Source organism: Somniosus microcephalus, unplaced genomic scaffold (genome assembly GCF_052327205.1).
Source record: "Somniosus microcephalus isolate GS21.2 unplaced genomic scaffold, FLI_Smic_1.0 unresolved_chr2, whole genome shotgun sequence".
Taxonomy (NCBI): Eukaryota; Metazoa; Chordata; class Chondrichthyes; order Squaliformes; family Somniosidae; genus Somniosus; species Somniosus microcephalus.
Window position 1 is genome coordinate 70,838,106 of NW_028225180.1, and position 13,037 is coordinate 70,851,142.

The following is a 13,037-nucleotide window of genomic DNA, read 5'->3' on the forward strand; positions in this document are numbered from 1 at the left end:
CTGACCACCCAGTTGGGTCCCCTCAAGCTGGCACGGAGGGACGCTTTGAGAGACCGATGGAACCTTTCGCACAGACCATTCGCCTGCGGATGGTACGCGGTGGTACGGTGCAGCTTGGTACCCAGGCCTTGTGCCACTGCGTTCCACAGCTCTGATGTGAATTGCGGACCGCGGTCCGAGGAGATGTCCGATGGCACCCCGAACCGAGCCACCCACGACGAAAGAAACGCCCTGGCGACGTCTGCTGCGACGTCACCTCTGGCCACCTGGTGGTCCGGTCTACCACCGTCAGGAGGTGTGTGAATCCACGTGACCCGGGAAGGGGACCTACTAAGTCCACGTGAACGTGGTCGAAGCGGCGCTCAGGCACCGGGAAGTTGGCCACCGGAGCCTTGACGTGACGGTGGACTTTGGATTTTTGACATTCGACGCAATTGTTTGTCCAGTCCCGGACGTCCAAATGCATGCCTTTCCAAACAAATTTGCGGGACATGAGCCGTTGAGAAGCCCGCATCCCCGGGTGAGATAACCCGTGGATTGCCTGGAATACTTTCTTGCACCATTCGACTGGCACAGTGGGCTGGGGCACTCCCATGGATGTGTTGCACAAGAGCGTGGTTCCTGCCGCCTGAAACGGCACATCTGCAACCTGCCAACTGGAAGGCGTGGTCCTAAACGCTTGTACCTCTGGGTCTGCCAGTTGATCCTCTGCCAGTCCGACGAAATCGATGCCCAGGTGGACTGCCTGGACTGGAACCCGGGAAAGGCAATCTGCCACGAGATTATCCTTGCCTGACACGTGCCGCAAATCCGTTGTGAATTCGGATATAAACGTGAGGTGGCGCTGCTGCCGAGCTGACCAAAGTTCCGCCGTTTTGGCCATGGCGAAGGTGAGTGGCTTGTGGTCCACGAATGCAGTGAACGGACGACCTTCTAGAAGGAAACGGAAATGCCGGATGGCCAAAAACAGGGCTAGCAACTCTCTGTCAAAAGTGCTATACTTTCGTTCGTTCTTGCGCAGTTGGCGGCTGAAAAAGGCCAACGGCTGCCAACTCCCGTCGACCCACTGCTCTTGAACTGCTCCGATGGCGTAGTCGGAGGCATCCGTAGTGAGGGCAACCGTCGCGCCCGGGAGTGGGTGTGCTAGCATAGTTGCATCTGCCAACGCCGCCTTGGTATCGCGGAACGCCTGGTCCATTTGCGGTGTCCAAGTGAGAACATCCTTGCCCGACTTTCCTTTTAGTGCTTCGTACAGAGGTTGCATTAACCGGGCCGCCTTGGGGACGAAACGATGGTAAAAACCATCCCCAAGAACTCTTGCAGGGGTTTGACTGTGAGAGGCCGCGGGAATGCGGTAACTGCCTCTACCTTGGTGGCTAGCGGGACGGCGCCTTCTGGGGTAATCCTGTGTCCCAGGAAATCAATGCTGGATACTCCAAATGTGCATTTAGCCGGATTGACAATAAGGCCATGTTGGCTGAGCCGGGCGAAAAGTGTACGTAAATGAGCCATGTGAGCTGTCGTATCCTTGCTGGCTATTAGGATGTCGTCCAAATATACAAAAATGAAGGGCAGGTCCCGTAAGACAGAGTCCATCAACCGCTGGAATGCTTGAGCTGCGTTTTTCAGACCGAACGGCATGCGGAGGAACTCAAAAAGGCCGAACGGAGTGATGGCCGCCGTTTTGGGGACGTCTGGCGGGTGCACCGGAACTTGGTGATATCCACGAACAAGATCCACTTTAGAAAATATAGAGTTGCCAGCCAGATGTGCCGAAAAATCTTGGATGTGGGGAATAGGATACCTGTCCGGTGTCGTGGCGTCGTTTAAGCGTCTGTAATCCCCGCAAGGTCGCCTGGTTTGGGTACTATATGCAGTGGGGAGGACCAAGGGCTGTCCGAGCGCCGGATGATCCCGAGGCGTTCCATGGTCTGGAACTCAGCCTTTGCGGCTGCCAGCTTGCCGGCTTCTAACTGCCGCGCCCGAGCGTAAACGGGTGCTCCGGTCGTGGAGATATGGTGCTCCACCCCGTGCCGTGTGACTGCAGCCGAAAAAGTAGGCCTGGTGAGCTCCGGGAATTCGCCGAGCAGGTGCGTAAACCCGTCTTGCGACGGAACCGCACAGGCCACCGACCAGGACACGGCGGTGCTGCAGTGGCAGGGCACTGCGTGGAAAGTGGACGCATTAATGAGTCGGCAGTGTTGGACGTCGACCAGCAGACCGTTGGCACAGAAAAAATCAGCTCCCAGGATGGCCTGTGAGACCTTAGCTGTAATAAAGTCGCAGACAAAACGCTGACCGGCGAAGGTTAAGTTTACCGTCCGTTTACCGAACGTACGCATGGCAGCGCCGTTTATTGCCACGAGGGAAGGCCCCTGGCTGCCGGATAGTAGGTCCAGCTTTGAAGCTGGCAGGATGCTGCACTGTGAACCAGTGTCGCACAGGAATCGTCGGCCCGTAACGGAATCCGTAACGTAAATGAGTTTGCCCGCTGAGCCCACCGCCATAGCTAACTTGCCGTGCTTTTCAGACTTTGTCGTCTGTCCGGGAGGGCGCGGGCTTGTTGGAGTTTTTTTTTCTTGAGGGAAACTGCAAGGAGGCCGGCAGCATCGAGCTTTGGCGCCAAAACGGGCGTGGTACGCGCACCATCCTGCTGGGGGAGGGCTGGGCTTCGCTCGCGTGGGGGAAAAGCGCCTCGTGGCTGCACAACATTGCTGAGTAACAGTAAATATCTTGTCTGCCTCTGCAGCGAGTTCAGCACCATCTGTGATGGCAGTGTTGGCCAAGGCCGCCTGAACCGGTTCGGGTAGCTGGCAGAGGAAAAGCTCACGGAATAAAAAGCCTTGGGGTTCCGCACCCAACAGCGTGAGCATTTGACTCGTCAGTTCTGACGGTTTTGAGTCCCCGAGGCCGGGCATGGAAATAAGCTTGCGTGCACACTCCGACTTATTAAGATCAAATACCTGTAGCAAACGGGCTTTAAGCGCTTCGTACTTGCCCTCCTCCGGTGGGCTGCCAAGGAGGCTGACGACCCGCGAGGCCATGGCACTGTCGAGAGCGGAAACCACATAATAAGATCGGGTCGAATCCGCTGTGACCTCCCGGAGAGCGAACTGTGCTTCTGCCTGGAAAAACCATGCTGCTGTTCCCAGAACTGCAGCAGTTTAAGGGTGACGGCGTTCGTGTTCATCCTTGACGAAAGTTGTCCGATGAGATCGGGGTCACCAATGTAGGAACGGAGGTTCCTATCTGAATAAAGGTATTCGACTCGATGAATCAAATCAACAGGTTTTAATGAACAACGAAGTTAACAGGGAAACTACAGGAGAAACGGTACACAGGTCTAATCAGCTTGCTGGGCACTCGACGACTGCTGGAAGATTCTGGAAGCTGACGTCATGACGTCATCGCGTTCTTCGCGCCACTGGCGGTCACGTGATCGGCGTCATGACGTCATCACGTGGAGTGCAGGAAAGTACAATACAGTACAGTTAACAGGCAGTTTAAAGGTGCAGTCCGCGGTTGCGCTACACTGTAGTTAAAGGGATTATTACTAATTGTTCTGAGACCCTTGGTGGCTCCGCCACACTACGTCCTTTTGCAACTTTTGCGGGAATATGGTATTGAGATAGAGGATCAGCCATCATCATATTGAATGGCGGAGCAGGCTCGAAGGGTCGAATGGCCTACTCCTGCTTCTGTTTTACTATGTTCCTATGACACGGTCGACCCACACCATCCTCCTCCCAACGCCTCTCCTCTGTCGTGCAGCTGGGTGGGACTGCCTCATCTACGTGCTGCGCCTCGGCGACATCATCCGAATAAATGGGATCAGTTTCCACGTGTACACCGACGACACCCAACTCTGCCCCTCCACCACCTCCCTTGACCCCTCCACTGCCTCTGTATTGTCAGACCTCTCGTCTGACGCCAGTCCTGGATGAGGTGCAGCTTCCTGCCGTTAAAACACTGGGGAGGACCGAAGCCATTGCCTTCGGCCTCCGCCACGAACCCCGTTCCTTCAACACCGATTCCATCCCCCTCCCGGGCACCGTCTCAGGCCGAAGCAGGCTGTTTGCAACCTCGGTGTCATATTTGAGCCCGAGCTATGTTTCCGACCCCATATCCTCTCCTATGTCCTGTTGGTTGTCTTCTGAATGGCGAGGCTGTACTGCGAAGGGTTTTCTGAGCGTCAGGGTCAGACGTTTTTAATATACAATTAGTTACGTCTTTGACCATGCATGGGCAGAACGAGATTTCATGGATACGATGCCAAGAAAGCCTGTAACTGGTAGGAACTTGGCAGATGTTTCTCTGAGAGACGTTTTTACTCGTTACCTGAAAGACCTCCAAGTGAAACCATTCAGGGGAATTCAGCTTCTCTGCATAATCCTCATGAACTGCTACAAAGGTGCTGTGTTATTTGAACTACCTACTACTCGAAATGACTTAAAGGCCCGGACGAGATGTATCCCAGGCTGCTGTGGGAGGCAAGGGAGGAGATTGCAGGGGCTCTGACACTAATTTTCAGAACCTCTCTGGCCACAGGGGATGTACCAGAGGACTGGAGAACAGCTAACGTAGTACCATTATTCAAGAAAGGTAGCAGGGATAAACCAGGGAATTACAGGCCAGTGAGTCTAACATCTGTGGTGGGGAAATTATTGGAAAAAATTCTGAGGGACAAAATTAATCTCCACTTGGAGAGGCAAGGATTAATCGGGGATAGTCAGCATGGCTTTGTCAAGGGTAAATCATGTCTAACAAATCTGATCGAATTTTTCGAGGGGGTGACTAGTGGGGTGGATGAGGGAAATGCTGTGGATGTGGTGTACATGGACTTCAGTAAAGCTTTTGACAAAGTCCCGCATAGGAGACTGGTCAAGAAGGTAAGAGCCCATGGGATCCAGGGTGCCTTGGCGCGTTGGATCCTAAACTGGCTGACTGGCAGGAGGCAGAGGGTGATGGTCGAAGGTTGCTTTTGTGACTGGAAGCCTGTGTCCAGTGGGGTACCTCAGGGATCGGTGCTGGGTCCCTTATTGTTTGTGATCTACATAAATGATTTGGATGAAAATGTAAAAGGTATGATCAGTAAGTTCGCAGATGACACGAAAATTGGTGGGGTGGTAAATTGCGAGGAGGAAAGCCTCCGGCTACAGGACGATATAAACGGGTTGGTCAGATGGGCGGAAAAGTGGCAAATGGAATTTAACCCTGAAAAGTGCGAGGTGATGCATTTTGGACGGACAAATAAGGCAAGGGAATACACAATGAGTGGTAGGACCCTAGGAAGTACAGAGGGTCAGAGGGACCTTGGTGTACATGTACATAGATCCCTGAAGGCAGCGGAGCAGGTAGATAAGGTGGTTAAAAAGGCATATGGGATACTTGCCTTCATTAGCCGAGGCATAGAATATAAGAGCAGGGAGGTTATGATGGAGCTGTACAAAACGCTGGTGAGGCCACAGCTGGAGTACTGTGTGCAGTTCTGGTCGCCTCACTATAGGAAGGATGTGATTGCTTTGGAGAGGGTGCAGAGAAGATTCACCAGGATGTTACCTGGGATGGAGCGCCTCAGCTATGAAGAGAGGCTGGACAGGCTGGAGTTGTTTTCCTTGGAGCAGAGAAGGCTGAGGGGGGACCTGATTGAGGTGTACAAAATAATGAGGGGCATAGATAGGGTAGATAAAGAGGAACTTTTCCCCTTAGTGGGGGGGTCAATAACAAGGGGGCATAGATTCAGGGTAAGGGGCAGGAGATTTAGAGGGGATTTGAGGAGGAACTTTTTCACCCAGAGGGTGGTTGGAATGTGGAACTCAATGCCTGAAAGGGTGGTGGAGGCAGGAACCCTCACAACATTCAAGAAGCATTTGGATGAGCACTTGAAATGCCATTGCATACAAGGCTATGGACCAAATGCTGGAAAATGGGATTAGACTGGACAGGGATGGATGGGCGGCGCAGACACGATGGGCCGAAGGGCCTCTTTCTGTGCTGTAAAACTCTATGACTCTATAAACTGCTCTGGGGTTAATCTGTTGTGATTCTGTATGGCATGGCCGAAGAGACGTGGTTGAGCAGCAGAAATCCGCAGAGTCCATTCAGAGGCAATAAATCAGCCTTGTTACAGATTTGGACCGAGACATAACCCCCACTGCCCTCGACCCAGTCCCCCCTCAAACACTGTCCCACCCCCCACTGCCCCTCCTACCCCCCTCCCACTGCACCCCCCACTGTCCCACCCCCTGCCCCGCCTCCCTACTCTCTCCCCATACCCCTTGATGCCTTTTGTGTCCAGAAATCTAGCGATCTCCTTCTTAAATATATTCAGTGACTTGGCCTGCACAGCCTTCAGTGGTAGAGAATTCCACAGGTTCACCACCCTCTGAGTGAAAAAATTTCTCCTCATCTCAGTCCTAAAAGTCCTACCCTGTATCCTGAGACTGTGACCCCTCCTTCTAGACCTCCCCCCCGCCCCCAGCCAAGGGAAACATCCTCCCTGCATCCAGTCTGTCTAGCCCTGTCAGAATTTTATACATTTCAATGAGATCCCCTCTCATTCTTCTAAACTCTAGTGAATACAGGCCTAGTCGACCCGATCTCTCTCATCCCAGGAATCAGTCTGGCGAACCTTCGCTGCACTCCCTCTATGGCAAGTATATCCTTTCTTCAGTAAGGAGACCAAAACTGCACACAGTACTCCAGGTGTGGTCTCACCAAGGCCCTGTATAACTGTAGTAAGACACCCTTGCTCCTGTACTCAAATCCTCTTGCAATGAAGGCCAACATACCATTTGCCTTCCTAACTGCTTGCTGCACCTGCATGTTTGCTTTCAGTGACTGGTGTACAAGGACACCCAGGTCCCTTTGTACATTAGCATTTCCCAATCATGGTGTCAAAAGCTGCAGGCAGATCGAGAAGGACAAGGAGGGACAGTTTGCCATGGTCACAGTCACAAAGGATGTGACTTCGATTAAGGCCGTTTCCAAGCAGCTCTTACCCGTTTGGCCAGCCTGACAGCGTCGGAGGTGAGCCGGTCTCTCAGCTGCTGCTCTAGCTGAGCCGCGGGAGCAATCTCCACGACCTTCTGGTGACGCCGTTGGATGGAGCAGTCTCTCTCGTACAAGTGGATCACGTTCCCATACTTATCACCTGAAGGAGCAAACACAGTTTCAATAACTGGAGACGTCCAATATTTCATTATATTGATCTGTACGTTGCAGCCTGCCTCTCACTAGTTCAAATCAGTGATCACATTGCAACAACAACTTATGTCAGCCATGGCTCAGTGGGCAGCACACTCGCCTCCGAGTCACAATTTGTGGGTTCGAGTCCCGCTCCAGGGGCTTGAGCACAAAATCCAGGCTGACACTCCCAGTGCCAGTACTGAGGGAGTGCTGCACTGTCAGAGGTGCCGTCTTTCGGATGAGACGTTAAACCGAGGCTCCGTCTGCCCTCTCAATTGGACGTAAAAGATCCCACGGCCATTATTGGAAGAAGAACAGGGGAGTTCTCCCTGCTGTCCTGGCCAATATTTATCCCTCAATCAACCAGTTCGCTGATGATACAAAACTAGGTGGGAGGATAGGAAACACAGAAAGTTAGCATGCAGGTACAGCAAGCAATTAGGAAGGCAAATGGCATGTTGGCCCTTATTGCAACGGGGTTCAAGTGCAAGAGTAAAGAAATCTTATTACAATTGTACAGGACTTTGGTGAGACCATACCTGGAGTACTGTGCACAGTTTTGGTCTCCTTATCTGAGAAAGGACATACATGAACAACAAAGGTTCACTAGATTGATTCCTGGGATGAGAGGGCTGTCCTATGATGAGAGATTGTGTAGATTGGGCCGATACTCTCTGGAGTTTAGAAGAATGAGAGGTGATCTCATTGAAACATATAAGATTCTGAGGGGTATTGACAGGGTCATAGAGTCATAGAGTTTTACAGCACAGAAAGAGGCCCTTCGGCCCATCGTGTCTGCGCCGCCCATCCATCCCTGTCCAGTCTACTCCCATTTTCCAGCATTTGGTCCATAGCCTTGTATGCAATGGCATTTCAAGTGTTCATCCAAATGCTTCTTGAATGTTGTGAGGGTTCCTGCCTCTACCACCCTTTCAGGCATTGAGTTCCACATTCCAACCACCCTCTGGGTGAAAAAGTTCCTCCTCAAATCCCCTCTAAATCTCCTGCCCCTTACCCTGAATCTATGCCCCCTTGTTATTGACCCCCCTACTAAGGGGAAAAGTTCCTCTTTATCTACCCTATCTATGCCCCTCATCATTTTGTACACCTCAATCAGGTCCCCCCTCAGCCTTCTTTGCTCCAAGGAAAACAACCCCAGCCTGTCCAGCCTCTCTTCATAGCTGAGGCGCTCCATCCCAGGTAACATCCTGGTGAATCTTCTCTGCACCCTCTCCAAAGCAATCACATCCTTCCTATAGTGAGGCGACCAGAACTGCACACAGTACTCCAGCTGTGGCCTCACCAGCGTTTTGTACAGCTCCATCATAACCTCCCTGCTCTTATATTCTATGCCTCGGCTAATGAAGGCAAGTATCCCATATGCCTTTTTAACCACCTTATCTACCTGTTCCGCTGCCTTCAGGGATCTATGTACATGTACACCAAGGTCCCTCTGACCCTCTGTACTTCCTAGGGTCCTACCACTCATTGTGTATTCCCTTGCCTTATTTGTCCGTCCAAAATGCATCACCTTGCACTTTTCAGGGTTAAATTCCATTTGCCACTTTTCCGCCCATCTGACCAACCCGTTTATATCGTCCTGTAGCCTGAGGCTTTCCTCCTCACAATTTACCACCGCACCAATTTTCGTGTCATCTGCGAACTTACTGATCGTACCTTTTACATTCTCATCCAAATCATTTATGTAGATCACAAACAACAAGGGACCCAGCACCGATCCCTGAGGTACCCCACTGGACACAGGCTTCCAGTCACAAAAGCAACCTTCGACCATCACCCTCTGCCTCCTGCCACTCAGCCAGTTTAGGATCCAACGCGCCAAGGCACCCTGGATCCCATGGGCTCTTACCTTCTTGACCAGTCTCCTATGCGGGACTTTGTCAAAAGCTTTACTGAAGTCCATGTAAACCACATCCACAGCATTTCCCTCATCCACCCCCCTAGTCACCCCCTCGAAAAATTCAATCAGATTTGTCAGACATGATTTACCCTTGACAAAGCCATGCTGACTATCCCCGATTAATCCATGCCTCTCCAAGTGGAGACTAATTTTGTCCCTCAGAATTTTTTCCAATAATTTCCCTACCACAGATGTTAGGCTCACTGGCCTGTAATTCCCTGGTTTATCCCTGCTACCCTTCTTGAATAATGGTACTACATTAGCTGTTCTCCAGTCCTCTGGTACATCCCCTGTGGCCAGAGAGGTTCTGAAAATTTGTGTCAGAGCCCCTGCAATCTCCTCCTTTGCCTCCCACAGCAGCCTGGGATACATCTCGTCCGGGCCTGGGGATTTATCCACTTTTTGGCCTGCTAAAACCGCTAGCACCTCCTCCCTCTCGATGCTAATATGTTCAAGTATGTCACAGCCCCCTTGCCCGATTTCTATGTCTGCATCATCTTTCTCCATAGTGAACACAGATGCAAAAAATTCATTTAGATGCTGAGAGGCTGTTTCCCCTGGCTGGAGTGTCTAGAACCAGGGGTCACAGTCTCAGGATAAGGGGTCGGCCTTTTAAAACTGAGATAAGGAGGAATTACTTCACTCAGAGGGTTGTGAATCTTTGGAATTCTCTACCCCAGAGGGCTGTAGATGCTCAGTCGTTGAGTATATTCAAGGCTGAGATCGAGAGATTTTTGGACTCTCGGGGAATCAAGGGATATGGGGAACGGGCGGGAAAGTGGAGTTGAGGGGCGGTATCACAGAAATCACAGAAACCCCACAGTGCAGATAGAGGCCATTTCGGCCCATCGAGCCTGCACCGACACATATCCCACCCGATCCCCGTAACTCCTACACCAACACATATCCCACCCTATCCCCGTAACCCCACGTATTTAATCCCCCTAACACTAAGGGTCAATTTATCATAGCCAATCAACCTAACCTGCACATCTTTGGACTGTGGGAGGAAACCGGAGCACCCGGAGGAAACCCACGCAAACACGGGGAGAATGTGCAAACTCCACACAGACAGTCGCCCGAGGCCGGATTCGAACCCGGGTCCCTGGCGCTGTGAGGCAACAGTGCTAACCACTATGCCACCGTGCTGCCCACGGTGGCATAGTGGTTAGCACTGTTGCCTCACAGTTGGTATGGCCAACTCCCGCTCCTAATTCTTATGTTCTTATCACCAGAACACATTATTTCCTCATTATCACATTGCTGTTTGTGGGAGCTTGCTGTGCGCAAATTAACTGCTGTGTTTCCTACATTACAACAGAATGACAACTTTTCAAAAAGTATTTAATTGGTTGTAAAGCACTTTGGGGTGTCCTGAGGTAGTGAAATGCGCGATATAAATGCAAGTCTTTGTTTCTTTGATATTTCCACAGAAGAACTTGCATTTGTATAGCACCTGCAATGTAAAGATCACCAGGCGCTTCACAAATAGGTGTAAAGAAATGGAAGAGTGAGAATAGGAGTGGTGTCCAAAAGCTTTGTTGAAAAGATGCTTTCTGAGAAGGTTTTTAAAGGTGAATAGGCTTAGGGAAGGCTTCCAAAGAATAGGATCAAGATGGCGGGAGGCTTTGTCACCAATGGTGGGGTGAAGGAAGGGGACAAGGGGGAGTCGGAGCGGAGATAGAGAAGGTTAGAGTGAGAAGATTCAGGAGGGATGTAGGGAAAGGTGAGCAGAGACCTGAGCCTGGATCGAGAGGGCAGTGGGGGGAGAAATAGAACCAAAATCCTACTCAACGAGGAGGGTCTTAGGTTTTTAAAAGGAGAGAGAGAGAGAGAGAGAGAGAGAGAGACAGCAAAAACAAGGATGTTGAGGGAGAGTTCCAGAGGGTGGGGGCAATGTGACCAATGGAGCAGACAGTGGAACCCGAAGAGCAGGGAACGAGAAGCAGGTTGGAGCTGGAGGAGTGGAGAGTGCTTGCAGCCTGGAGGAGATCAAGGAAAGTGAGGACGGACCATGCCATAGAGGGACTTAGAAAGAAGGACGAGAATCCTGATATTGAATCTCGGTGACATGGATGGAACTTGACAGGGACAGGAATGATGAGAATGTGGATCTTAGTGATGCAAGGACGTGGACCACAGTATGACTCGTGCTTTACGAATTTTTGAAATGGGAAGGTTAGGAAGGAGCTAGTGCAGCCAGATGATGAAAAAGCGTTGATTAGGGATTCAGCAGCCAAGGGGTGAGAAGTCGGGGAAGAGGCAGACAATGTGGCAGAGGTGAAAGCAAGCAGGAAGTTATGTTAAACCTTTATAAACGCTGGTTAGGCCCCAGCGAGAGTACTGTGTCCAATTCTGGGCCGCACACTTTAGGAAGGATGTCAAAGCCTTGGAGAGGGCGCAGAGGAGATTTACTAGAATGGTTCCAGGGATGAGGGACTTCTGTTATGTGGAGAGACTGGAGAAGCTGGGATTGTTCTCCTTGGAGCAGAGAAGGTTGCGAGGAGATTTGATAGAGGTATTCAAGATTATGAAGAGTGTTGACAGAGTAAATAAGGAGAAACTGTTTCCAGTGGCAGGAGGGTCGGTAACCAGAGGACACAGATTGAAGAACCAGAAGGGAGATGAGGCGAGTTCTTTTTACGCAGCGAGTTGTTGTGATCTGGAATGCGCTGCCTGAAAGGGCGGTGGAAGCAGATTCAGTAGTAACTTTCAAAAGGGAATTGGATAAATACTTATAAAAGAAATAATAAGCCAGTATCAGTAATGGTGACCATGAAACTATCGGTTTGTCGTAAAAACCCATCTGGTTCACTAATGTCCTTTAGGGAAGGAAATCTGCTGTCCTTACCCGGTCTGGCCTATATGTGACTCCAGACCCACAGCAATGTGGTTGATTCTTAAACTGCCCTCTGAAATGGCCGAGCAAGCCACTCAAGGGCAATTAGGGATGGGCAATAAATGCTGGCCTTGCCAGCGATGCCCACATCCCATGAACAAATAAAAAAAACCATTTGCAGGGCTATGGGGAAAGAACAGGGGAGTGGGATTGGATGGCTCTTTCAATAAGTGAAGCACTAAGGGAAACCTAAAGGCCTGCTGTGGACAGCAGTATTGCTCACCGTGTATGGGTCAGCAATGGTATACGGAGTTAGGCCGCAGATCAGCCATGATCTCACTGAACGGCGGAGCAGGCTCGAGGGGCTGAATGGCCGAGTCCTGCTCCTGTGTTCCTATATCGGAGTTGAGGGAGAACACTGAAGACACATCACAGACTTACCCTGACAAAAGGTCACTGACCTGACACGTTAACTCTGTTTCTCTTTCCACAGATGCTGCCTGACCTGCTGAGTCTTCCCAGCATTTTCTGTTTTTATTACTTACCCAGTATCTGTACTTCAATGTGTCTGGGTCGCTCGATGAACCGCTCTATGAACAGTGCTCCGTTACCAAAGGCGGACAGCGCCTCCGAGAAAGCTCGCTGATAGTTCTCTTCCAACTCCTGCAGAAAGCAGTAATCACAGGAAATTTAGAATCATACAGCACAAGAGGAGGCCATTCGGCCAGTCGTGCCTGTGCCGGCTCTTTGAAAGAGCGGTCGTGCTCAGTCCCCGCCCCCCCCCCCCCCCGCTGTTTGTCCCTAACCCTGTGAGCTCCTCGTCCTCAAGAACCCGTCCAACTCCCTCTGAAAATCATTGAAGGAATCAGCTTCTCCACCTTTTCAGGTGGAGCGTTCCCGATCCCCACAGCTCTCCGAGTGAAAACATTTCTCCTCATCTCCCCCTCGAGATCTTTTTACAGTGCTGATCTTCTCGCACTCCAATCTCTCGAGCAGTTTCAATCTATTAAGCCCAGTCACACCAACACCTTTCCCCGGGTGTGTTCTGTGCTTTCCCCTCCCTCTGGGAACCTGCTCCAAGCTCCCAGT

At 51.2% G+C, this 13,037-nt stretch overlaps 1 protein-coding gene across 1 annotated transcript in view; it reads right to left on the minus strand.

The window, feature by feature from the left end:
* Positions 1 to 6,959: 6,959 nt before the first annotated feature.
* The window catches only part of LOC147092801 (pyruvate carboxylase, mitochondrial-like), an 80,830-nt gene continuing 74,752 nt past the window's right edge, over positions 6,960 to 13,037 (minus strand). Inside the window, exons 7-8 of the mRNA XM_085975688.1 lie at positions 12,494 to 12,611; positions 6,960 to 7,153 (exon numbers count right to left, since the gene is read on the minus strand). Of these exons, the coding sequence (XP_085831814.1) occupies positions 6,975 to 7,153; positions 12,494 to 12,611 (297 nt within the window). The 3' untranslated portion in view covers positions 6,960 to 6,974. The remainder of the gene's footprint in view (positions 7,154 to 12,493; positions 12,612 to 13,037) is intronic.